General features: G+C 44.4%; 2 protein-coding genes across 6 annotated transcripts in view; both read left to right on the forward strand.

Moving 5' to 3' along the window:
• The window catches only part of neurl4 (neuralized E3 ubiquitin protein ligase 4), a 118608-nt gene extending 111989 nt beyond the window's left edge, over window positions 1-6619 (forward strand). For all 5 annotated transcript variants that reach the window (XM_059642604.1, XM_059642606.1, XM_059642603.1 and 2 more), the window contains one exon: window positions 25-6619. In XM_059642604.1, the coding sequence (XP_059498587.1) occupies window positions 25-229 (205 nt within the window). In that variant the 3' untranslated portion in view covers window positions 230-6619. The remainder of the gene's footprint in view (window positions 1-24) is intronic.
• Window positions 6620-18618: 11999 nt separating this feature from the next.
• LOC125448682 (protein phosphatase inhibitor 2-like) overlaps window positions 18619-24790 on the forward strand; it is a 100598-nt gene continuing 94426 nt past the window's right edge. The window contains exons 1-3 of the mRNA XM_048524111.2: window positions 18619-18784; window positions 20620-20675; window positions 21431-21491. The gene's annotated coding sequence lies outside the window, so the exon portion shown is untranslated. The remainder of the gene's footprint in view (window positions 18785-20619; window positions 20676-21430; window positions 21492-24790) is intronic.

Below are 24790 nucleotides of genomic sequence, written 5' to 3' on the forward strand. Positions count from 1 at the left end.
TAATTATGCTAATTCATTCCTTAGGTTCAAGGACCTGAAATCCCAACGACATCACCATGCTCAAGTGGCCTTCCAGGTGTGCGTGCGGCCAGGATCGTATAAGGTGGGCCCACAGTCTGTGGGGGCCAGTGAGTCAATCGATCCCAGGTTCAGCAACAATGAAATCGAGTGGATCACCAAGGAGAGAGCCTCAACGGTCCTTTATGGCCTGTTAATCCGTGTGGAATGAAGGATTTCCCATCTAACCCACCTGCCCCTGTGAACCTCTGGAGGAGAGAAAGACTGCGAGCATGGACCAAACCCTAGGGGAGCAGGGGATGATCCCACTTTGGTGCTACAGCAACAGTGGTGTATTGGGTGGGGTTTGGGGTGGCGAGAGAGCACAGAGTTGGGACACATTTGCACAGTTTTACACAATTTGCTGTTACACCAGTGGAATGCTGCTCTATTGACTCTTATGTTCAAAAGAGAAAAAAACACACACAAGAAAAAACCTCAAACTAAAATGTTCAGTTGAGTTTAATCTTGCATTTTGGGGAGGTATTCTTGTTAGGGACGGGTGTGGGCCCGGTTTCCACTGAGGTGAACAGTTTTGTAGGTTTGTTTTATTTTCAGAAGAAGTTTCCATTTAACTCCCTGGACAATAGAAACTTGAGGCCTGGGCTGCACACAGCCTGAGGGACAGGCCAGAAGCCTGATTCATTACTAAAATATAGAACATTTAACACTGGAGATTTCCTCTTCTTGAGGGGGTTGGGATTGGAAAGAGGGGGCACAGAAAGGTAAAAGTGTCCCCATCGGAGGGACAGGTGTGTGCAAATGCTATAGCAACATTTAAGGCAGCAAGACTTTCTTCTGAACTGTGCACATGATTGCATGCCAACCACAGAAAAACTTACAAACACGTGTCATGTGTGAGCTGCCAGGGCAGGGAAGGATGGGCATGACCATGTGTTTGTCAGTAAATTGGCTGGAAAGGGGGAAACGGTTACATAGATCTTCTAAATCTGCCCAAATCTCAGGATGAAAGGGAGAAGCAATATGAGGGCATGGTGTTGCCCCCTGTCAGTTGTCCCGGTTACTGCACCAAGGAATCGCCAGAGACTCGAGTGTGATGCAGCACCTCCAGCAAGTAATTGCAGCCTGCCTTCACCCTCTGAGCTCAGCAACTGCAGTGTGGACTGGCACATATCCCATTGTGATCAGTGTGGGGTTTGTTGACATAAGTTGGACTCCATAGAATCCCTGCAGTGTAGAAGCAGGCAGTTCGGCCCATGGAGTCCACACCGACCCTCCGAAGAGCATCCCAACACCACCCCCATACCTGTAACCCTGCATTTCCCATGGCTGACTCTCCGACCCCACGCCTGCAACATTCCTGGACACAGTGGGGCAATTTTGCAATGCCAATCCATCATAACCTGCACATCTTTGGACTGTCTGTTGGCTGCCTGTTGTCACCTTTCTGCCATTTCATGTTTGATGTAAAGCTGCCATTTAGTATCTGGTGGAAATTGGAAGGGATCACAATCTTATGGGATGGGCTAGCAGTTACGGGGTGAGTATGACTGCAACTAAGGAATGCAGGGATAAACTGAGAAGGTCCCACTGCTGTAGTGTGAACTGGTGAAGACAACAGCTGACTGAAAACACCACCTGGACTTATTTGATGGCTTCATGTATTTTGCACTGGAAGGTTTTTTTTCACCAATGCAGACCTTCTTGCGAACAAAGCAGACTGCTTTAAAACGTTAACTCAAAATGCATGTGCATATGTTGTAACTTGTTCATGTTTAGGCTGTGACGCGCAGGAAGCTGGAAGAGAAATGGGATTGATGGAGAGGTTGGAGTCATTCCTGGGCTGTGTATATCCTACACCCCATTCAGACATACTCTAGACAATCAGTTCTGCTGAGTTGTTTAGCCCTTCACAGTCTAATGTCAGACTAAATGCAAGGTCACCTACTCTCCGATCATTTACCACTTCAAGCCATGTGGCTGATTTATCCTTTCAAGAGCAATTTTTCAACAGTTTTCAAATTTTCTGTGATGAATAATCCTGACTGGAAGCAGTTTTCAGAGTGGGAGTTGGCACTTTTAATAGAGATGGTAAGTGTCCATTGGTGTTTAAACTGAATTAATATAACACTGTCAGAGGAATATAAGACTGCAGTCTGGAAACTTTTTAAGTTACATGAGATTCTTCATTTTCCCTTGCTTCTTTTTCCTTCCTTCAACTTGACCTTCCCTGGCAAGGTGTCTTACTAGCTAGATGCACATCCCCTCTTATTAAAGTGATTTAATCACATTCTGTTCTTTAGCCTGGGGAACCGTGAGGGTTGGGAGAAGAGAGAAGGAAGTGGAACACTGCAGTCGATGGTCAGAGACTAATAAAAAAAATCGCCAAACATGCTGGAGAAACTCAGCAGGTCTGGTAGCACCTGTGGAGAGAGAGAGAGAGAGAGAGAGAGAGAGACAGAGTTCACTTCTCAAGTTGAGTATGACTTCAGAAGAATTGTCATAATGGACTCAACGAGGACTGTTTCTCCACAGACATTGCCAGATCGCCCAATTTTCTCCAGCACTCTTTTTTTCCCCCCAAAGTTTCAATATCCACACTGTTTTATCTTTATTGTAATGGAGACATCTGTATTTCTCTCCCTCTTCCTTTACCGATGAGAGTCTGTTTTTAACAAAAAAGGGAACAAATGATTTTCAGAGACAATTACGTTCAACATTCACAAAAGTTTATTTCAAAGGAAATGTCTTGCTGTTCAAGGATCTACTTTTAGAATGTAAGCAGGTTGAGACTTGTGGGAGTGGCACGAGGAGTTTCCACCTCAAGGTGTGCAGTGATTCAAGGAGAGCTTCTACCAGGGACCAAGGAACGTGCCCTGTCCAACATTGTCCACACCCCAAAAAAATTAGATCTGCGGTTTCCTCTATCCAGAACTGGCAAATGTTTTTAGAGAGTTTGTCTCCTCAACTGTTCCCAGGTATTTAAACACCAAGGAAACAAGAGTAGGCTATTCAGCCCCTTGAAATTTCTGTATCCTGTTAGATTATGTGCCCGCCCTTCATCTTAGTTGCCATCTGCCAACCCTTGCTGTAATTTGAAGCCAAAACGAGTATTGGTAACAGCATTACCAAGGAGAATGCAGCAGTTAACGATAAATTAACAGTAAAATGCCAGGTTTTGTATAAAGCCTAGCAGTTGATTATAAATAATCATAACTATTGCAGTGACTATCATCTCAAAAGTCTGTGATTGGCTTAAAATGGTTTGGAATGCCCAGGAGTTGAGGTACCACATTAAAACAATTGTTTCTTTCTATTAACACTGCCACTTAGCTCAGATGCCACTGTTGGATTATTCTTAAAATTTAGTGGAGAGAATACCAGCCCAGACTATGCAGCTTTATATTTAACTATAACACTTACCATGTTCCTCACAGCAAGCTGGAACTTGACTTGCCTGATTTCTCCCTGTATCATTATCCTATTCCAGCTTGAACCAGTATAACAACTGTAGTCAATGTGGTAGTTTGTCACTTCTGAAAAGGTCCTCTCAAATTTGTGTTTTCTTTGGGTTTGAAGAGACTTCATCTGTTTCAAGGACCAGCCCCTCTTGCTGGTTGTGGAGCACTGAGCACAATGCTTCGGGGTCCATCATCAGCTGCTTCAGCCTGTGCTGATATTTCAATGTGCACTTTGTAAAGGGAGGGGGATGAAATGTTTGGCAGAGGGGGTGGTGGAGCATTTCACTTTTGCAACCTACGTCCCTTCAGATGAAGACTAATGTTTCATAGTGTTTATGATTTACTTGCGAGACCAGTGCTATCTTCGTCGTCAAAACACTTCCAATTCCTTGATTCTACGACAGATTCTCTTTACCTTGGTCATGAAGAAAACATTCTGTTTAGTCTTCTGCTGATTCAGAGTCTGCTTTGGTTTGTTTGACTTTTCTTTCCATACCCCTTCTGTAACCACTTGACTTTTGGGATATCGAGTATCACTGACTAGACCAGTATTTATTGCTAATTCCTAAATGGCCAGAGGGCAGTTTGGAGTCAATGACATTGCTGTGGGTCAGGAGTCATGTAGAGCTGTTGGGGAAAGACAACTTCCCAAAAGAACGTTCATGATCCAGATGGCTTTTACAGCACAGGTGGTGATGGTATCGTTAATCCATAGACTCTGATAGGGTTCTGCGCACCCGCATATAAATCCCACCACGGTAAATAGTGAGATTTGAATTCAGCAGCATGTCTGGAATTAAGAGTCCAATGATGACCATGAAACCGTTGTCAATTGTTGGGATAAAAGCCCATCTGTTCACTCATGTTCTTTAGCAAAGGAAACTACCATCATGATCTGCTCTAGTCCAGTCTATATGTGACTTCAAATCCATGGCAATGTGGTTGACTCTTAACTGCCCTCTGGACTACTAACGACGGACAACAAATGCCTCTCTAGCCAGCATCACCCACGTGCTGTGAACGGAAAAAATTATTGATGTGGTCACCATCAGACAAACTTTTTATTCCAGTTTTTCTTTTGCATTGAATTCCAATTATGCAATCTTCCATTTTGGGATTTGAATTTACAATCCTAGAAGGTTAGCCTGGGCCTCTAGATTACTCATTTGGTGAAATGACAGCTATATCACCACCACCCTGCATTTGTTTTACCCTGACAAAGACAGGTTGTTTTTGCCCCATTTGTCACCTCAATTTCCAGTTCACCTTACAAGGTTGCCTCCAGTTTTGTCCACTTTCACACTTACTGACAAACTCTTGTATAGGTCCTGAGACCGTGTTCAAAGCTGCTGTTTTAATGCCCTGCTGAGTAAATGCTGCAGTGTCACAGGTGCTGTCTCTCCATGAAGACATTAAGTCAAGACTCCATCTGCCTTCAGAGGTGATTTTAAAAGATCTCACATCTGCAATTGCAATTAACTGCAGTGTCCTGGCTAATCTTTATTTGCTTCTACCAATATCACTAAAACAGGCCCTTTTACACCCATTGGTCATTGCATTTTCTACATTTGCAGCAGTGACCACTCAATTACTCCAATTGGTTGGGAAATGCTTTTGAGATGTGCTGAAGTTGTTCATTGTATAAATGTAAGTTAGTCACACTTACCCATTTCAAACTTCCTGCTGAACCGGATGATGACATGATTGGCAAGCTACCACTGGCATTTGATCTTCAGCCAAACAACTTGAATGACACCACAAGCAACTTGAGCTTGGACTGATTTATCCAATTTTGTCAAAGGTAATACAGATTCCTTTTCCCCTTTCAAATATTTGAAGGTTCCTATTGATCTTTTTTAATACTTTCACAGAATGGGAGTATTAATGGAATCTGTTACCCATCCCCAATTACCCTTAAGAAGCTGGTGGGGAGCTACCTTCATGAAACATTACGGACCATGGGTGGATCAATACTAGTGCTGTTAGGAATGGAGTTTCCCCAGGATTTTGACCTAACAACATGAGGGAACTCTGTGTAATTTGAAGTCTGGAGGATTTATGGCTTGGAGGGAACTTGCAGCTTTGTCTCCATGTATCTGCTGCCTTTGTCGTTCCAGGTGGTAGGGGACGTGGGTTTAGAAACTCATGAGTTGCTGCAGTGCATCTTGTAACTGGTACACACTGCTGCTACTCTGCATTTACAGTGAAAAATGTAAATCTTGAATGTAGTAGGATGCTTTGTTCCGAATGATGTTGAGTCTCTTGAGCGTTGTTGGAGCTGCACTCATCCAGACAAGTGGAGCACGTTCCATCGTGCCCCTGGCTTGTGCCTTGCAGACAATACTAAGGGACTGCTGGAGGTGCAGACTGTGAGATGGAATGTTAAACGGTGTCCCAACATACCTGCTCAGATTGATGTGCAAAATCCTACTGCTATTTGGAGAAAAGCAGGTGAATTATGCACTGTTAAAGTTTCGAGTCCAGTGGCCCTCCTTCAGAATGTTTTGTAAAAGGACACTGGACTCAGTATTAACACAGCTTTCACTCCACAGCTCCTGCCAGATTTGCTGAATTTTTCCAGCAATTTCTCTTTTTGTTTCAGATTTCCAGCATCAACAATTCTTTGTTATATTTTAGAGTTGTGCACTGTATTTGGCCAACATTTATTCGTCAATCAGCATCACTAAAATAATCTGGTCAATGTTACATTGTTGTGTTTGGGAGGTACAATGTACAACATGTTTGCTGTATTTCCAACATGATTCCTGTGACTAAACTTTGAGATGTCTGGCAGCTGTGAAGATATTTCTTTTCACAGTAACCCTCCCAAAAATCAGAAAATGAAGGGAAAAGGGGATGATCCCTATGAGAGTTCCACTGTCTGGAATGTCCATAAGTTACATAGAATCACAAAACTATTACAATATGAAGGAGGCCATTCCGTCCTTTGTGTCCATACCAGCTCTTTGCAAGAGTACATCAAGTATTCCTACAACCACTCCTACCCCTCACACATGCACAGACTTCCCCCTAGCCCTGCAAATATTTTCTGTTTAGGTGCTTCCAGTTCGCTTTGGAAAGCCATGGTTTGATCTGTAATAATATTAAGATAAAACAAGTTTTTTTTCAATAAACATTTCACTGACTATAATAACACTGTCTATTTTTTGGAAGTACAGAGTGAAGACAATAATGACTGGAACTAGGAATGAGAAACTGGTGCATGTGAGAATTTCTGGAAAGGTTTTCTTTTCCTGTAATTTAGATGAACAGCCAGATTCTGACTTAGAAATTAAACTGCAAGCGGGTTCATAAGCTTAGCTTAGTAGAAAATGGCTGGCAGCAGTAGTTATCTGACAACAAATTGTAAGTAATGCTCTGAATGAGTTTTGCAGAAAGCTGACTTATTCATAAACATGACAGTCACTAGTCCTCCATATAGGCTCTGTGACTGCACAGGATGAAGCCAGGGAACAAGTGCTAACTTTGGAATCTGGGGGGAGAGGTGGTAATGTCACTGGATGAGTAATCCAGAGACCCAGTCTATTCCATTGGACATGTGGATTCAAATCCCACCAGGCCACTTGGTAGAATTTAAATATACAATTTATACGATCTGGAGTGACAACTAGCATTGATTATTGTAAGAGCCACTGTGGTTTACTCATGCCCATGTGATGTGGTCTGCATGTAAATCCAGATTCATAGCAATGTGATTTACTCTTAACTGATCTATGAAATGGACGAGCAAGCCATTCAGTTTATGTGCAGTTGAGACAGGTAACAAATTCTGACCTAACCAGTGACATCTTTGTCTATAACCAGTGGTATCTATAGGGTGGCACAATACCTCAGCGGTTAGCACTGCTGCCTCACAGCACCAGGGACCTGGGTTCGATTCCACCCTCAGGTGACTGTGTGGAGTTTGCACGTTCTCCTCCTGCAGTGCCACAGTGATGCCACCCGAAGGTTGCAGGAACAGCAACTCACATTCCGCTCGGGAACCCTGCAGCCCAATGGTATCAATGTGGCCTTCACCAGCTTCAAAATCTCCCCTTCCCCCACCGCATCCCAAAACCAGTCCAGCTCATCCCCTCCCCCCACTGCACCACACAACCAGCCCAGCTCTTCCCCTCCACCCATTGCATCCCAAAACCAGTCCAGCCTGTCTCTGCCTCCCTAACCTGTTCTTCCTCTCACCCATCCCTTCCTCCCACCCCAAGCCACACCTCCATCTCCTACCTACTAACCTCATCCCACCTCCTTGACCTGTCCATCTTCCCTGGACTGACCTATCCCCTCCCCACCTATACTGTCCTCTCCACCTATCTTTTCTCTCCATCTTCGGTCCGCCTCCCCCTCTCTCCCTATTTATTCCAGAACCCTCACCCCATCCCCCTCTCTGATGAAGGGTCTAGGCCCGAAACGTCAGCTTTTGTGCTCCTGAGATGCTGCTTGGCCTGCTGTGTTCATCCAGCCTCACGTTTCGTTATCTTGGATTCTCCAGCATCTGCAGTTCTCATTATCACTCCGTGTTTGCATGGGTTTCCTCCAGGTACTCCAGATTCCTCCCACAGTCCAAAGATGTGTAGGTTAGGTGGATTGGCCGTTCTAAGTTGCCAGTAGTGTTCAGGGATGTGTAGCTTAGGTGGGTTATAACAGGATGGGTCTGGGTGAGATGCTCCAAGGGTTGGTGTGGGCTTGTTGGGCTAAAGGGCCTGTTTCCACACTGGAGGGTTTTTATGAAATATATGGCATGAAAGAATAAATGTGAAGCATTTCATGCAGGGAGAAAAGGAGGTGCAGCTTTTTAATACTTTAATGATCTTGGACTCCAGGTTGCTCTAATGCAGTCTGACCATCACATACACGAGAGAGGGCAAAAATTACCTGGACATGTTTATTCCGGGAGACAGTTGCACATCTTGGGCTAGGTACTCCCGATTTGGTCAAGAATGGGAGGGTGTGACTTTAAATGGAGCAGACACAGATCCAGAAGAGTTAGCACTTTAGATGGCTCAGTCATTGCAATTGTCTGACAGGTCCATTTGTTTGGATGATAGTATGAAGAGTTCAAGTAAAAACCAGGTCAGCTCTACTGAGAGCAAATTCACAGAAACAAGACATGGGGGTAACCAAAATGGAGGACTTAGTTTTTCTTCTGATCTGAGCGTTGCAGTCCAGAAGACTCTAAAGTGCCCTAGTAGAAGATGCAGTGATGTTCCTCCAGTTCGTGTTAGCCTTCACTGAAAATAACTTTTATTCACTAATACAAATTTGTCATCAGTTTAATAGGTTTTTAAAATTTAAGTTTTGATTTATTTTATCCCTCATCCACAACATTATAGGCCGACACCACCACCATGCCTACCTCATGGACGTATTTACAGAGCTGTGCTGGTTTCTGGGTGATTCAGTGCTCTGTTGAAATGGTAATGATTGCGAGAGTATATTACATCACCGTAACATCGCCATCAATTAACTGCACAATTTGATCGCAAAAGATGGGAAGAGACAGTTGACACAGCACAAAAGCAGAGACTGGCTGGATTAGAATTACGGTCACTGGGGTTCAGAAGAATGAAGGAGGATCTCATAGCAACCCTTAAAGTTCCGAAAGCATTAAACACAGTAAATGCAGAAAGGATTTTCCCAATTACTAGGGAGCCCAGAATCAGGGGTCGCAGTTTAAGGTTATGGGATAGGCCATTTAGGACTGAGATGGGGAGAAATTTCTTCACCCAGAGAGTGATGAGCCGGTGGGAATTCTCTGTCACATAAGAGGGAAAAGGCTAAATCATTGAATGTTTTCAAGAAGGTGTTAGATATAGTTTTGAAGCCTAACAGGATCATAGAGTATGGGAAAAAACTGGGAATGGAATTGTTACATCGCTCCACCCCTGAGTCCAAGGATATAAACTTGTTTTTATTTGTAGCTCTTCCTGGGGCATTTTAGCACCAGTCAGGTTCCTTTGACTCTGCCTCGGATACAGGCAGTGTGTAACACACAGTAGCTCACCTCTAGCATCTAGAGTATCTTGGAAAAATTTCATTCTCTTCTTTAGTTAGCAAAAGCTAAAGGCATCAAGGCAGTGACATCCACCATGCCCATCTCAGATTCCAAGGTATCTTTCATGCATGACAGAGAGGGATAACCAACGGGTTCTAGAGCATAGCGAAAGGCTGTCCAGGAGCCGGGCATATTTTGCTCTCACAGTTTGTAGCTTTCATATGGTGCATTGCTTGTTCAGGACTGTTGCACCTACCCAACTTTAAATGTCACTACACCTGATCTTGCATTGACCGTGCATCTTACCCATACAGGGCCATTCCTATGGTTCATACACTAAACTTCATCTCCTGAAGTAAATTCTTTCTCTCACTTGGCAGAGTCTTGTGTCCAGCATTGGTGCTCCTGATGCTTTTCACCTTCCCCTGCCCAAGTACAGGAAGATCAGATTTAACCCATTGTGGGGTTTTCTCCCCATTAGCAACTCTGCTGGAGTTATCCCTGTAGTTACATGAGGGGTGATCCGAGAATCAAATAGGAACTGGGACAGTTTGGTATCCAGTCAAGCTATAGGCTGTTTTCTTAAGCCTTCAAAGTTTAGACTGGTCTCTCTGCCAGACCATTGGATGATATTTGGTATAGAGCTATCCTTGTATGATGAATAACATTCAATGTTATTAAAGTGCTGTTAAGTGATGGCCCACTGTCTGTGACCAACATGTCTGAGAAGGCAAAAGATGCATGCAGATTGTCTATTGTCATCCCCTTGTTTGATAAACGAACTCCAAACACGTTCAACCACTTTGAATGGATGTCCACAATGCCTAAGAACATTGTGCCCGTGAATGGACCTGCATAGTCATTGAACATAGAACAAACATAGAACAATACAGCACAGGACAGGCCCTTTGGCCCTCAATGTTGCGCCGACCTATGAACTAATCTAAGCCCATCCCCCACACTATCCCATCATCATCCATATGCTTATCCAAGGACTGTTTAAATGCCCCTAATGTGGCTGAGTTAACCACATTGGCAGGCAGGGTGTTCCACGTCCTTACCACTCTCTGAGTAAAGAACCTGCCTCTGACATCTGTCTTAAATCTATCACCCCTCAATTTGTAGCTATGCCCCCCCTGTACAAGCTGAAGTCATCATCCTCGGAAAAAGACTCTCACTGTCCACCCTATCTAATCCTCTGATCAGCTTGTATGTCTCAATTAAATCCCCTCTTAGCCTTCTCCTCTCCATTGAGAACAGACCAAAGTCCCTCAGACTTTCCTCATAAGACCTTCGCTCCAGACCAGGCAACATCCTGGTAAATCTCCTCTGCACCCTTTCCAATGCTTCCACATCCTTCCTGTAATGGGGTGACCAGAACTGTACGCAATATTCCAAATGAGGCTGCACTAGCGTTTTGTACAGTTGCAGCATGACATCACGGCTCTGGAACTCAATCCCTCTACCAATAAAACCTAACACACCGTAAGCCTTCTTAACAGCAGTATCAACCTGGGTGGCAGCTTTCAGGGATCCATGTACATGGACGCCAAGATCCCTCTGCACATCCACACTACCAAGAATCTTTCCATTGACCCAGTATTCTGCCTTCCTATTATTCTTCCCAAAGTGAATCACCTCACATTTATCCACATTGAACTCCATTTGCCACCTTTCAGCCCAATTCTGCAGTTTATCCAAGTCTCCCTGCAACCTGCAACATTCTTCCACACTGTCCACCATTCCACCGACTTTCATGTCATCTGCAAACTTACTAACCCATCCACCTATGCCTGTGTCCAAGTCATTTATAAAAATGACAAACAGCAGTGGTCCCAAAACCGATCCTTGAGGCACACCACTAGTAACCGGACTCCAGGCTGAATATTTCCAATCAACCACCACTCGTTGCCTTTTTACAGAAAGCCAGTTTCTAATCCAAACTGCTAAATCTCCCTCAATCCCGTGCCTCTGTATTTTCTCCAATAGCCTACCATGTGGAACCTTATCAAAGGCTTTACTGAAGTCCATGTACACCACGTCAACAGTCCTACCCTCATCCACATACTTGGTCACCTTCTCAAAAAACTCAGTGAGATTTGTGAGACACGATCTGCCCTTGATGAATCCATATTGACTATCTCCAATCAAATTGTTGCTTGCTAGATGATTATAAACCCTATCTCTTATAGTCGACATGTAACTGAGCCCAGGGTTTACCCAGCCATTCCCACAAATGTGGGGGGAATGCTGGTAGTAAATTTTGTCCTTGTTGGCACTCTGGGTACTAGCCACCAATGTGTCTATGTCTGCATCAGTTCTGGCCACCAGACATAATCTCTGCCAACATCTTCATCTTGGAAACCCTGGCCCTGGTGAAGTTCAGCCAGTATCTGGCAGCGAACTTAGCTCAGTACGCTGATTCTTGCTCTTCATAATAATATGCCATCCTCTCCTGTGACGTGGTCTCTCTGGGTCTGAAAAGGTTTCAGCTCTGGTTGTGATGGCCCTTTGGTTTTTCCCCTGCCACCACCAGCTGTTTCACCCGTACAAGGACCAGGTCTTTCTGCACCCAAAGTCTGAAATCGTCAGCTGTGACCCAGAGATGTGTCCAGAAAATTTAAAACCATGACAGAACCTTCCAGCGGTGTCCCAGTCAGCGGGAGGCAGCTCAATGCATCTGCATTTGCTACTTGACTTCCCAGAGGGTGTCCCAACTTGTAATTTCATGCACCTAGAATTAGAGCCCACTGCTGAATTTGGCCTGAAGTTATGGGCGGCACTGCCTTATCCTCTTTAAGTAGACTTAGCAGTGGTTTGTGGTGCATTATTATTACAAATTTATATTTGTAAAGGCATTGGTGGAACGTCCTGAGTTTAAATATGACCAGCAAACCTTTCTTCTCTGTCTGGGTGTATTTATGCTCTGCATGAGCCAAAGTCCTGGATGTATAGGCTATTGGGCATTCCTCTCCATTGGGCCTCCTCTGAGTGACCACGCTACCATACAAGGGGGCATCACATGTCAATATCAGATCTCACTTGGGATCATAGTGTGTTACTTTATTGTGCTTCCTGAGCTACTTACAAGATAACGGGGTTGTAGGAGCTGAGCTGGAGCTCACCGACTCTCTCCATTTCTTCTTTCTCTCTCTCCTTTTGCACATTTTTAAAGAAAACTTCTAGCTTCCATCCTTGGGGAGCATCAGTGATGTCTGTGGTGAAAGCCAGCATGGACTCCCAGCCTTGAGATAAACCCAGCACAGCCTGGGCAGAAGGACTATTATTCTGAATTCTTATTTTTCTGATTTTCTAATTTATTGAGGGAGTTTTAATTTCTTTATGTAGCTAATTTTTCCCCAAAAATTTGTATTTAAGAATCTCCACCTAAGTGCCATGGTACCTGAGATGGTGCTGTGAATGGTGACTTGTAAATTTTTCATTGTACTTATTGAACACATGTGACATTAAAGCTAATTCTAATTCTCATACTAGGTGATGATAGCTGTTACTTCACTTCCCTGAAAGCTGTGTTATGGCTACATGACCATTTCCAAGGCTGACCCTTTTCTAAGAGTTGATACAAAGATGCAGGGATGGAGGCCAGGTTCTGTATGACGTTTCCGTAGTAATTCACCAGCCCAAGGAAATACCTAAGCTCCAGTACAGACAAAAGAGCAGGGGCACATTTGATCACCCCATCTTTGTCTTCCAACTTGTCAACTCTTGTCTTGTCAGCGCTGTAGCCCATGTAGGTCACTTGGGGTTCATGGAACATGCATTTTTCCCTTCTAAGGCATATGTCCATCTGAGAGAAACATCTAAGGACTATGTCCAAGTTCTGTTAGTGCTCTTTACGGTCTTCCCTGTCACTAGCACATCATCTGGATAAATGGCAACCTTGTGAAATGTTCTCTATTATCCACTGAAGACTTACACAGGCTGCCGATACCCCAAACGGCAATCTCGGATTTTGGTACAAACTCTTTTGGCTATTAATTGTAGGCTACGTTTAGGAATCCTCATCTAACCGCAACTGTAAGTACGCAGGGCTCATATCCAGCTTCATGAAGTACATCCACCCTCCCCACCAGCTTTGAGTATAGATCCTCTGTGGTAGGAACTGGGTTAATATCCAGCTGCAAAATGCTGTTTACCGTATGTTTAAAATTCCCCACAACAGACGAAATGACCCTTCAGGCTTCACAAGTGGTACAACCAGTGCTGCCCATTCAGCGAACTGGACTGGATTGATGATTCCTCCAATGTCCAGCCTCCTAATTTCTGTCTCTACTTCTGCCCATCAGACAGATGGCACTAAGCAGGCCTTGCAGAATTGTGCAATTGCTTCCTGGTCAACGCACAAGGTGGTCTTCTCTCCTTCGATAGTCCCCAGGCCTTCCTGAAAAACTTCCAGTTATTTAATTAGGACTTCACTCAGGCAACCATTTTCTAATAAAAATACGTTGAACCGGTTAAGATGAATCTTTCTCAACCAATTTCGCCCAATCAAACTTGGGCCCAAGCCTTTTACTACAATCAGTGATAACTGAACCAGTTGCTTCTCATATGAGCATGAAACCAAAGTTGTGCCCTTAATCTGTAAAGGTCCCCCGGTATAGGTTCTCAGTCTAGCTGAGGTTTTGCGCAAACTTAAGGGCTGGAGTCCAGAGCAAATTTTGTTAAAGACTGGTTGTGCCTTCACTAAATATGGCTGCAATAGTATCAATCTCCATTAGAACAGTGTGACCATTTAATCAGACCATTTTGGTTGGTTCTGATTTGGATGTTACCAAGCAATTTAACTGTTCCAAATCAGATTTCAGTAGACTTTCCAAGGTGTGCACTCTCCTGAATACCAGCCTATGAGTTATTTTATTCAATTTAGTTCTAGTGGGTTAGGGACCACAAAAAAACTGCAGATGCTGGAATCCAAAGTAGACAAACAGGAGGCTGGAAGAACACAGCAAGCCAGGCAGCGTCCTGAAGGGTAATACCTGAAACATTGACTTCTCCTTTCCTCTAGATTCTCTGCCTAGCTTGCTATGTTCTTCCAGCCTCCTGTTTGTCTACCTTCGATCTCCTGGGAATCTTTTGCTGCCTTGAGTCCACATATTGGCAGCAACTATAATGGCTTGCTGGTCCAGATCCTCAAGAAAATTGTAACCGCTTGGCTGAGGCTGGGCTTTGTCTCGGAGTTTTGCTACGGGCTGACCCTGAGTCCCTCCATTCTGGAACTGTCCTGAGTGAGGCTATGCAATTGCCTTCACTCAAGTGATGTTCCCCAAGCTCAATCAGACTGGGAAGGGTGTCCACTTCCATTGGAATACCCTGCAACTCCTATGCTCCACTTGCCGCATTTAGCAATGATACAGCCAGTGTGGGGCTTCAGCTGGCAGATAGTTTTGCATAGCTCCATCATTAATTCTCCCATGTGAACACACAGCGATATTGATGCCTGCAGGCTGGACGGTTTTACTCCTGCTGTTTTCTCTTCTTTAATACCCATGATGTGTATGAGCGCGCGTGTGTGTGTGTAAGTGCAGGAACTCAGTGAAGACCCATTCTGCAAGAATCTTTTTATTCAATATTTCCACCACCAGGAAAATGCCCATTTGGCCAGTAACCAGCAAGGCCCAATAAGGGCAATGTTTACGTGAAGCTCACTCCTGCTCTTAGCACATCTTTTTAATATTCTGCAACTCAACCAATTAGCTGTTGCTGGGCAGAATTTCCTCAACCTGTAAGATTCTGGGTGCCGTTTTCAGTAATGACTTGCATCCTCTTTTTGCTTTCAAAAAGCGACATTATATGGCGCAGCTCAACAACATCCAATAAAATCAGCGTTCTTTTACTGACCTCCTAGAGGTTCTGTTCAAGGGTACCATTGTATTTCACTGTGTGAGCGGGCTGCTTCATTTTGCTTTGCTTCTGTATGCCATCTTGTAATCAGACATGGGCTGCTTAGTGTGTTCAGGTACAAGCCACCTAACATAGCCAGGTACAGGTCTCCTCCGACAGACTCTGACTTCCAGCATCTTCAGTGCTTGCTATCTCCTAGTCACTGAAAACAATTTATCAATTAAGAAGCTAAATGGTCTGTTGGCCTATATTGGATTGGAGTAAATGATTGAAGAAATCCTGTTAGAATTGTACAGGGTTTTGACGAGAACACAGATGGAATACTACAATTCTGAAGAAGGGTCATTGGACCTGAAATTGTGCTTTCTTTCCACAGATACTGCCAGACCTACTTCATTTTGTCCAGCAATTTCTGACTTTGTTTCTGATCTGCAGTTCGTTCTTTTATTTGGAATACTTCATGGTTTGATATCCATATTTAAGGAAGGACATATTTGTGATAGACGTGATACAGTGAAGGTTCACCATTGAGATAAAAGGGTTGTCCTTTGGGGAATGAGTAAATTGGATCTATGCTCTGGCATTTAGAAGAATGAGGTAATATTATTTAATCATTCAAGATTGTGAATGGGCTCAGCATGGTAGACACTTCAGAGGTTCTTTCCCCAAGCTCAGGAACCTGGAACACTGCATGGTGACCAATGCTGCATTTGAGTCAGAGTTTGATTTATTGGTATCACATGCACCGACATACAGTGAAAAGTGTTGTTTGCATATTAGAGACAGCAGCTTGCACCATAACGGACAATCTAACCAGGTGGCACTGGCAAGTTTCCTGACTGAGCTTGGTGGATGTTGGTGAGATCTCAGGCAGGGGATTGGATCGGATTCTGAAACCACTGACTAGGCAACACGTGCAAGTTATAGGGAAGTGCACAGTGTCTACAGAGTCAAGGAAGTTCGGATGAGTTGCACAAGAAAAAGGATAAACCAGATGCTTGCAACATTCCACCAACAAAATATCCAATTACGGTGCGTGTCGTCTTTGTCCTGTGCAGGCAACTCTCCCCAAATGCTCATGTTGTTCCCTGGCACACAAACTCACCGTTACTAACACACTAGTCTCCCCAGCAGAACTACTTTCAGAGTCTCAGGATGCCCACAGTCCAGAACTTGGCACACAAAAAATTCCAGAAAGTCCTGTATGCACTGGACTGATCATTTTGGACTGAGGAGGAGAAATTTCTTCACTCAATGGGTAGTGAATTATTCAAATTCTGTTCCACAGGCGGTCTCCGTTCAATATATTTAGGAATGTCCTGTCAGATTTTTGGTCTCTTGGGGACATGGGCACAGGGCAAGAAAGTGGAATTGAAGTCTAAGGGCAGCCACGTGTAGCACTGAGTGGCTGCACAACCTGAACAGGCCAAATAGCCTTCCCCTCATGTCCCTTTTCATGTGTTCTTATGCAACAGGTTACCTCACAAAAAGAGCACATTCACTCAAAAAATCCATCTTGAAACTGAGGACTGGAGAGAGGCAAATGTAATTCCTCTCTTCAAGAAAGGAAATAGGGAAATCCCCGGCAATTATAGACCGGTAAGTCTCACGTCTGTCGTCTGCAAGGTGTTAGAAAGGATTCTGAGGGGTAAGATTTATGACCATCTGGAAGAGCATGGCTTGATCAAATACAGTCAACACGGCTTTGTGAGGGTAGGTCATGCCTTACAAACCTTATCGAGTTTTTTGAGGATGTGACTAGAAAAGTTGATGAGGGTCGAGCTGTGGATGTGGTGTATATGGACTTCAGTAAGGCATTTGATAAGGTTCCCCATGGTAGGCTCATTCAGAAGGTCAGGAGGAATGGGATACAGGGGAACTTAGCTGCTTGGATACAGAATTGGCTGGCCAACAGAAGACAGCGAGTGGTAGTAGAAGGAAAATATTCTGCCTGGAAGTCAGTGGTGAGTGGGGTTCCACAGGGCTCTGTCCTTGGGCCTCTACTGTTTGTAATTTTTATTAATGACTTGGATGAGGGGATTGAAGGATGGGTCAGCAAGTTTGCAGACGACACAAAGGTCGGAGGTGTCGTTGACAGTGTAGAGGGCTGTTGTAGGCTGCAGCAGGACATTGACAGGATGCAGAGATGGGCTGAGAGGTGGCAGATGGACTTCAACCTGGATAAATGCGAGGTGATGCATTTTGGAAGGTCGAATTTGAAAGCTGAGTACAGGATTAAGGATAGGATTCTTGGCAGCATGGAGGAACAGAGGGATCTTGGTGTGCAGATACATAGATCCCTTAAAATGGCCACCCAAGTAGACAGGGTTGTTAAGAAAGCATATGGTGTTTTGGCTTTCATTAACAGGGGGATTGAGTTTAAGAGTCGTGAGATCTTGTTGCGGCTCTATAAAACTTTGGTTAGACCGCACTTGGAATACTGCGTCCAGTTCTGGTCGCCCTATTATAGGAAAGATGTGGATGCTTTGGAGAGGGTTCAGAGGAGGTTTACCAGGATGCTGCCTGGACTGGAGGGCTTATCTTATGAAGAGAGGTTGACTGAGCTCGGTCTCTTTTCATTGGAGAAAAGGAGGAGGAGAGGGGACCTAATTGAGGTATACAAGATAATGAGAGGCACAGATAGAGTTGATAGCCAGAGACTATTTCCCAGGGCAGAAATGGCTAGCACGAGGGGTCATAGTTTTAAGCTGGTTGGTGGAAAGTATCGAGGGGATGTCAGAGGCAGGTTCTTTACGCAGAGAGTTGTGAGAGCATGGAATGCGTTGCCAGCAGCAGTTGTGGAAGCAAGGTCATTGGGGTCATTTAAGAGACTGCTGGACATGTATATGGTCACAGAAATTTGAGGGTGCATACATGAGGATCAATGGTTGGCACAACATCGTGGGCTGAAGGGCCTGTTCTGTGCTGTACTGTTCTATGTTCTATGAATTCATTTGTAATGAGAAGAATTGAAAATGGACGTTAATGGTGTTAACTCGAAGTAACAAACATGGCTGCCTTTGCCGGAGATTCCCGAAGCTACCGCGGGTGTGGGCTCCGGAAATGTACGAACGTTCCTCGGCGAGGGCGGGGTGGGCTCCGGAAATGTACGAACGTTCCTCGGCGAGGGCGGGGGTGGGCTCCGGAAATGTACGAACATTCCTCGGCGAGGGCGGGGTGGGCTCCGGAAATCTACGAAGGCACTTCATTGGACAGGGCGCGGTGGGTTCCGGAAGTTGCGCGCCTTTATATCCGCTGTCGCCGGCGAGTTTCTCTCTTTCTCGGTAGCAGCAAGATGGCGGAGGATGTCGTGGAGCATCCTTTCTGTATCCATCGGCATCCTCCATCGTGGAGCCTCGGACAAATTCGCCGATGGCTGGATGTGATTGCTGCGGCTCCTTCGAGTAAACCTTCGCCAAGATGTAATTAAACGGTACTTGAAAGCGGCGCGATTTGTTTTGGGTAAAACGTGGCCATGTCTCACCTATGGCTGTTTGCAGAAAGCAAGCGGATGGCGGCTTCCTAAACAAGTCTGCAACTTCAGGGAAAAATTTAAAGTAACAACATCTGGGAAGCGGTCGGCTGCTTAAGCAAACATTTAATCTGCAATAATTTATTCACTCCTGCCCTCATATATAGGGTAAAAAAAGCTCCTTCCTGATGTTGGGCATGCCTTGATGTTAAATGATAGCATAAGTGGGTGAATGGGCATCTAGCAATTCTGGAGGGAAGTTGTGACAGAGACTGCCTGTATAGAAAATGTACAGAAAAAGGCTACTCAGCCGGTTGTTGATGTACAAACTGGAAAAAATGAGTGTCAATTTAATCCAATCTTCCCACTCTTTGTATTGTGGTGCTTTACCAAGTGTCTTTAAATTTTAAGGGTTTCTACAGTTTCAGGTGTTAAACCCTCATGAATACAGTGGGGTGGTGGAATCCCCACCTCTCCTGATCACTTGATACATAACTAACTGAAATAAAATTATGGTTTGGTATTTTCTCAAATGAAGTTGTGTATTTATTAAGTTTGTATCCCTTCAATCAAATGCTTTGTTCTGGCAAGACCATATGAATGGCATTTGTTTCAACACAAGTCTGCTGTCCACTTCACAATGGTAATTTGTAGTGCATGGAGATGTAGCGGTGTCTCCATTCTTTTTCCTGCAAAATTCAAGAGGTGGTGGCGGGAGTCCTTGTGACTCATCTGTGTGTTTTTTTGGTTCCTGCTGACTTACCTCATGGAGCGAACTCGGGTGTGCTCGTGGCGGTGATGGCATCCATAGCTTTGTCAGATCCAGAGCATGGCAGCAGCAGGCTTTTCGCACTGAAGATAGAGTCCAGTGTGGCGGTGGTGAGGTCAGTCCCCTGGCATCTACAGACAGCAGGCAGTCTTGGGGGGGGCCCAAGTCGAGGATATTGAGGCCTGGTAGGGAGTGCACGCCAGCATAGCTAAGCACTTCAGACTGTTGGCCCTCCATTTTATTTCAAAACTTTTCTACTCTAACATTACAGGCCTTCTTAATATTAACTTTAACCTAGTTTCTTTATTTTTCTACTTTGTCCTAAGATTTTGTGCCTAAGATGGTGTGGGGAATGCTAACATTGCATATTTTTCACTACTCCTTCTGTACTTGAATTGGTGACTAAAATCTAATCCTAAGGTCTCTGGACCAGTAATCCTGATAAGCTAGTTATACAACAAGGAAACAAATTGTCAGTGCCGACCAGCTATCCTAAGCTGATGGAGCCCTGTTTGCCAGCCTTTGGCCCATATCCCTCAAACCCTTTCTATTCATGTAGCCATCCAGCTGACTTTTAAAAGTTGTAATTTTATCGGCCTCTTTGTCTGGCAGCTCGTATCCTAACCATGTGGCTTGCCTCCTTTTTATTCCTGTATTAGAACCATCATCATAATCCTCCAGCACCATCTCCTCCCCTTGCTGCATCTTGTTTGTAGAATCCTGCCAGAATTTATATGCTCTTCTACTTTGCATGTGTCACGTTTGCAGACCCAGCCTGCCTCCCCCTCTCCTCAATACTCAACCCCACCATCCCAAAGTTCAATCAACTGAACCTTCATTACACTTTGGCTGAGGAAGGTTTACTCCTGCCTGATCTCCAGTCTGTACCTATATTGGGAATGTATAGGAACACTCACTTTACTATCTTACCCATGATGTCTGGTCTTAAGTGGCGTTACATAGATGTAGTTTTTCTGTTTTTATTCTTGTTATACTTGAATGCACTTTAACTCTTTGTTTGTTTTAGAGGTTGGAATCTGAAACTGTGGTGTAAATGTGAGCACTTGCCTGATACCATCACAGGTAGGAGTCATTTTCTTATGTTCCATCTCACCTGGAGCCCACCGCCATCGTACCACTTCCTGTCCTGTGAGTGTGTACAGCCAAGGCTAGGCTAAGAGTAACAGTCTCAGTGTAGGAAGCAGTGAAGGTCTGACCTGTGGCCTAGCTGTGCCGACATCCACTGAAACAGATTCAAAGCTTTACTCTGTATTGGTTGTTTGGAGTCACTAGGAAGGCACCTCTGCCCTTGAAGCATCATTGCATCCTCCTCTTGATTCTTGGAGCTTTGTGGGAATTTTTACTTTTGATCTCTGCATCCGTTATAATTAATTAATGTCCTGAAGGACTGGAGGCCAAATCCTTGCAATACCCCACTGGTCACAGTCTGCCAAGTGAGACTGATCCCCCTTATTCCTGCTGTTTACTGCCTGTTGGCCAGTCGGTACTCCATGCCCACATTGTCTCCTATACCATGTGCCATAACTTTACTATGCTGTTCTTGTCCTGGAGTATTTTTAATGGAGACAGTGTTGAGGACTTTTACTCTGAACTGAACTTTGTGCTATACCTGCCTGCCCTGTGAGTATTTGAGGACAGCGTTGAGGAGCAATAAATTTTGTTTTTTTAAAAACAAAACAGAGGGAGCTTTCCTCTTGTTTAAATGAGTTGAGGGAGGTTTAATCTAACCCTTGATGCTTGGGTCATCTAGCCATGTGTAAATGTTGTTATGTTTGACTTCCTTTAAATGCGTTTTAATTTTTCTGTTTGAATTACAGGCTGGAATCTGAGAGTGAGCTGTGAAAATGTTCTGTTAGCCTGGCGGCATCAGTGTTGCAGGTATGAATCTCTTGCTATGTCACCTGGAGCCCACTGCCATTGTACCACCTCCTGTCCTGTGAGTGTGTACAGCCAAGGCAAGGCTCAGAGTAGGAGGCAGCGAAGGTCGGACCTGTGGCCCAGCTGTGCCGACATCCACTCAATCACATTCAAAGCTTCACCCTGTGTTGGTTGCTGGTGACTGCTAACCGAGAAGGGTTTTTGCTGCCCGTGCAGCATTGATGTATGCAGAGGATTGACCTGTGTTTGACTCAGACATTTGTTTTTAAACTGGCAGTAAATTGAGCCTCTTGATGGCTGTGATCGAGTAGAATGTTCAGTAACCCTCTGTTTGAAGCCATTGTAGACGATTAAAGGGACTGTGTTTTGTTGTACTTGTTCAGTGGCCTTCATTTGTGAGAGATGGTTTTAAATCCAGTTTCAGCTCCTATACTGGTGGGGAATAAAGTTTTTGGCTTCATTGATTCAAGCTGGGGATTCCACCTTTATCCCACAGAACCAGCTTGACTGTAATAGATTTCTGAAGAAGTGTCCCAACCCAAAATGTCAAGCTTTCCTGCTCTGCTGCTTGGCCTGCTTGTTCATCCAGCTTCACACCGTGTTACTCAGATTCTCCAGCATCAGCAGTTTCTACTATCTCTGGCTGTAGTAGAAATTCAGTTAGTGTGTAGGGCAACTTAGATTATTTTGTTTGATATCTTGTGATTGTTATTAAGGAATATGGAGCACTGAGGGGGAATGTAGCACACATATATTGGAAGGATGTTTTGTTTGGACTCGGTGTGAGACCAGCAGTGTTCCACAGGATTGGTGATGTGTCCACTTCAAGTCATAGCGTGTACAGCATGGAAACAGACCATTTGGCCCATATCATCTGTGTTAACCAGGTGTCCTAAATTAATCTAGTCCCACTTGCCAGCATTTGGCCCATATCCCTCTTGTACCCTTCCTATTCACGTACCCATCCAGATGCTTTTTAAATGTTGTCATTGTACCTGGTTCTACCACTTCCTGTGGCAGCTCATTCCAAACATGTACCACCCTCTGCATGTAGACTTTGCCCCTTAAGTCCTTTTTAAATCACCTTAAACCTATGCCCTACAGTTTTGCACCTCCCCACCTGAGGAAAGAGACCGTGGCTATTCACCCTCCTGTTCAGCCTTCACTCCAGGAAAAATAGCCCCAGCCTATTCAGCTTTCTGCCTGTAGCTCAAACCCTCCAACCATGACAACATACATAAATCTTTTCTGAACCCTTTGTAGTTTCACAACATTCTTCCTGTAACTGGGAGACCAGAGTTACATGCAGTAATCCAGAAGTGGCCTGTACAGTTGCAACGTGACATCCCAACTCCTACACTCAGTGCACTGACCAAATGAAGACACAGGCGTATCAAATGCTTTCTTCACTATCCTGTCAACTTGAACTCCACTTTCAACCTGTACTCCAAGGACTCTTTGTTGAGCAGCACTCCACAGGATCTTACTGTTTAAGTGTGTAAGTCCTGCCCTGATTTACCTTTCCAAAATGTAGCACCATTTATCTAAATTAACCTCCAGCTGCCTCTCCTCAGCTCATAGGCACATTAGATCCAATCCCACTGTACTTGGTTACCTTCACTGTCAACTACACCTTGAAATTTGGTGTCCCCTCCAAACTTACTGACTACATCTGCTGTGTTCGCATCCCAATCACTGATGTAAATGACAAAAAGTAGTGGGTTCAAGCGCTGATACTTGTGCACATGTCTCCGGTCTGAAAAGCAGCCCTTCACCCTTCAAGCCAGTGGCTAGTTCTCCCTGTATTCTGTGATCTAACCTTGCTAACCAGGCTACCATGAGGAACTTTGAGCGCCTTACTGAAGTCTGTCTAGATAACGTCAGTCCTCTCCTTTACTAACAGTTGAATTTTTTTGAAGTAGTGAGACATGATTTCCCTCACACAAAGCCATGTTGACTCCCTAATCAGTCCTTGCCTTTCCAGATACATGTAAGTCCTGTCCCTGGGATTCCCTCCAACAACTTGCCAGGCTCACTGGCTTAAAGTTCCCTGGCTTTTCCTTACCACCTTTCAGAAATAGTGGATGTTAGCCAAGCTCCAGTCTTTGTTTGTAATTTATCTAATGATTGATTTAGATGAAAAGATAGACAGCATGGTTACTGAGTTTATGGATGACATCAAAGTTGGTGGTCAGTGAAGAAGGTTATCCAAGATTTCTAAGATTTTGATCAATTGGGTCAATGGCTGAAGTGATACATGTGTTTAATTTGGATAAACATGAGGTATTGTGTTTTTGGCTCAAACAAGCAAGAGCAGGACTTGCTGTGGATTGTAATCTTGTTTGCTGACCATCATTAATTGACACCTGTCAATACGGTGCCAGTTGAGGGAAATAGTAATGAGCTGTACAACAGAGAAACAGTTAAAAGTAGAGCCTTGGGTCTTGTAGAGCATAATTCTGAGGTTTGCATCACACTTAGGGTTGTTAAGAAGGCACTTCGCATGCTTGCCCTTTATTGCTGAAAAGTTTTGAATATAGGAGTTGGGACATTATATAGAGGTTGTACAGGACATCAGGCCTTTTCTGGAGTATGTGCCTAGTTCTAGTCACCCAGTTATAGGAAGGTTGCTCTTAAGATGCTGAGGGCACAAGAGAGATTTACCAGGATATTGACAGGTTTGATGGGTCTGAGTTATAAGGAGAGGCTGGATAGACTGGGACTTTTTCCCCACTGGAGTCTAGCAGGTTGAGGGGTGACCTTTATGCAGGTTTATAAAGTCATGGAGGGTATAGGTAAGGTGTCTCTTTCCTAGGTTGGGGGATTTCAAGACGAGGGGTGTATTTTTGAGCTGCAAGGAGATTCAGGAGACACGTGGGCAGTTTTGTTTCTTGTCAAATAAATTTGCAGAGGATGTTGTGGATGCAGGTACAGTTGTAAGTACATGAGCAAGAAATGTTTGGAAGGGTATGAGTGAAATGCAAGCAGGTGGTGCTGAGAAAACAAGGTGTGGAGCTGAATGAACACAGCAGGCCAAGTAGCATCTTGGGAGCAAGAAAGCTGACCTTTTGGGGTAGACCCTTCATCAGAAATCGGGGAGAGGAAGAAGTGGGACTGAGTTCAGTTTGGGATTATGGTCAGCATGGACTGGTTAATCCCAAGTGTTTCCATGCTGTTTGACTTTTATGACATTTTACTACTGCTGGACCTTTTTGGGTTTGTTGGGGCTGGTGGCAAGGAAGCTTTACTGTATCTAACCTGTAATGTTCTGGTCGTCAGTGGAATTTTAGTGCAATTTT

The sequence above is a fragment of the Stegostoma tigrinum genome, chromosome 45, assembly GCF_030684315.1.
Source record: "Stegostoma tigrinum isolate sSteTig4 chromosome 45, sSteTig4.hap1, whole genome shotgun sequence".
NCBI lineage: Eukaryota > Metazoa > Chordata > Chondrichthyes > Orectolobiformes > Stegostomatidae > Stegostoma > Stegostoma tigrinum.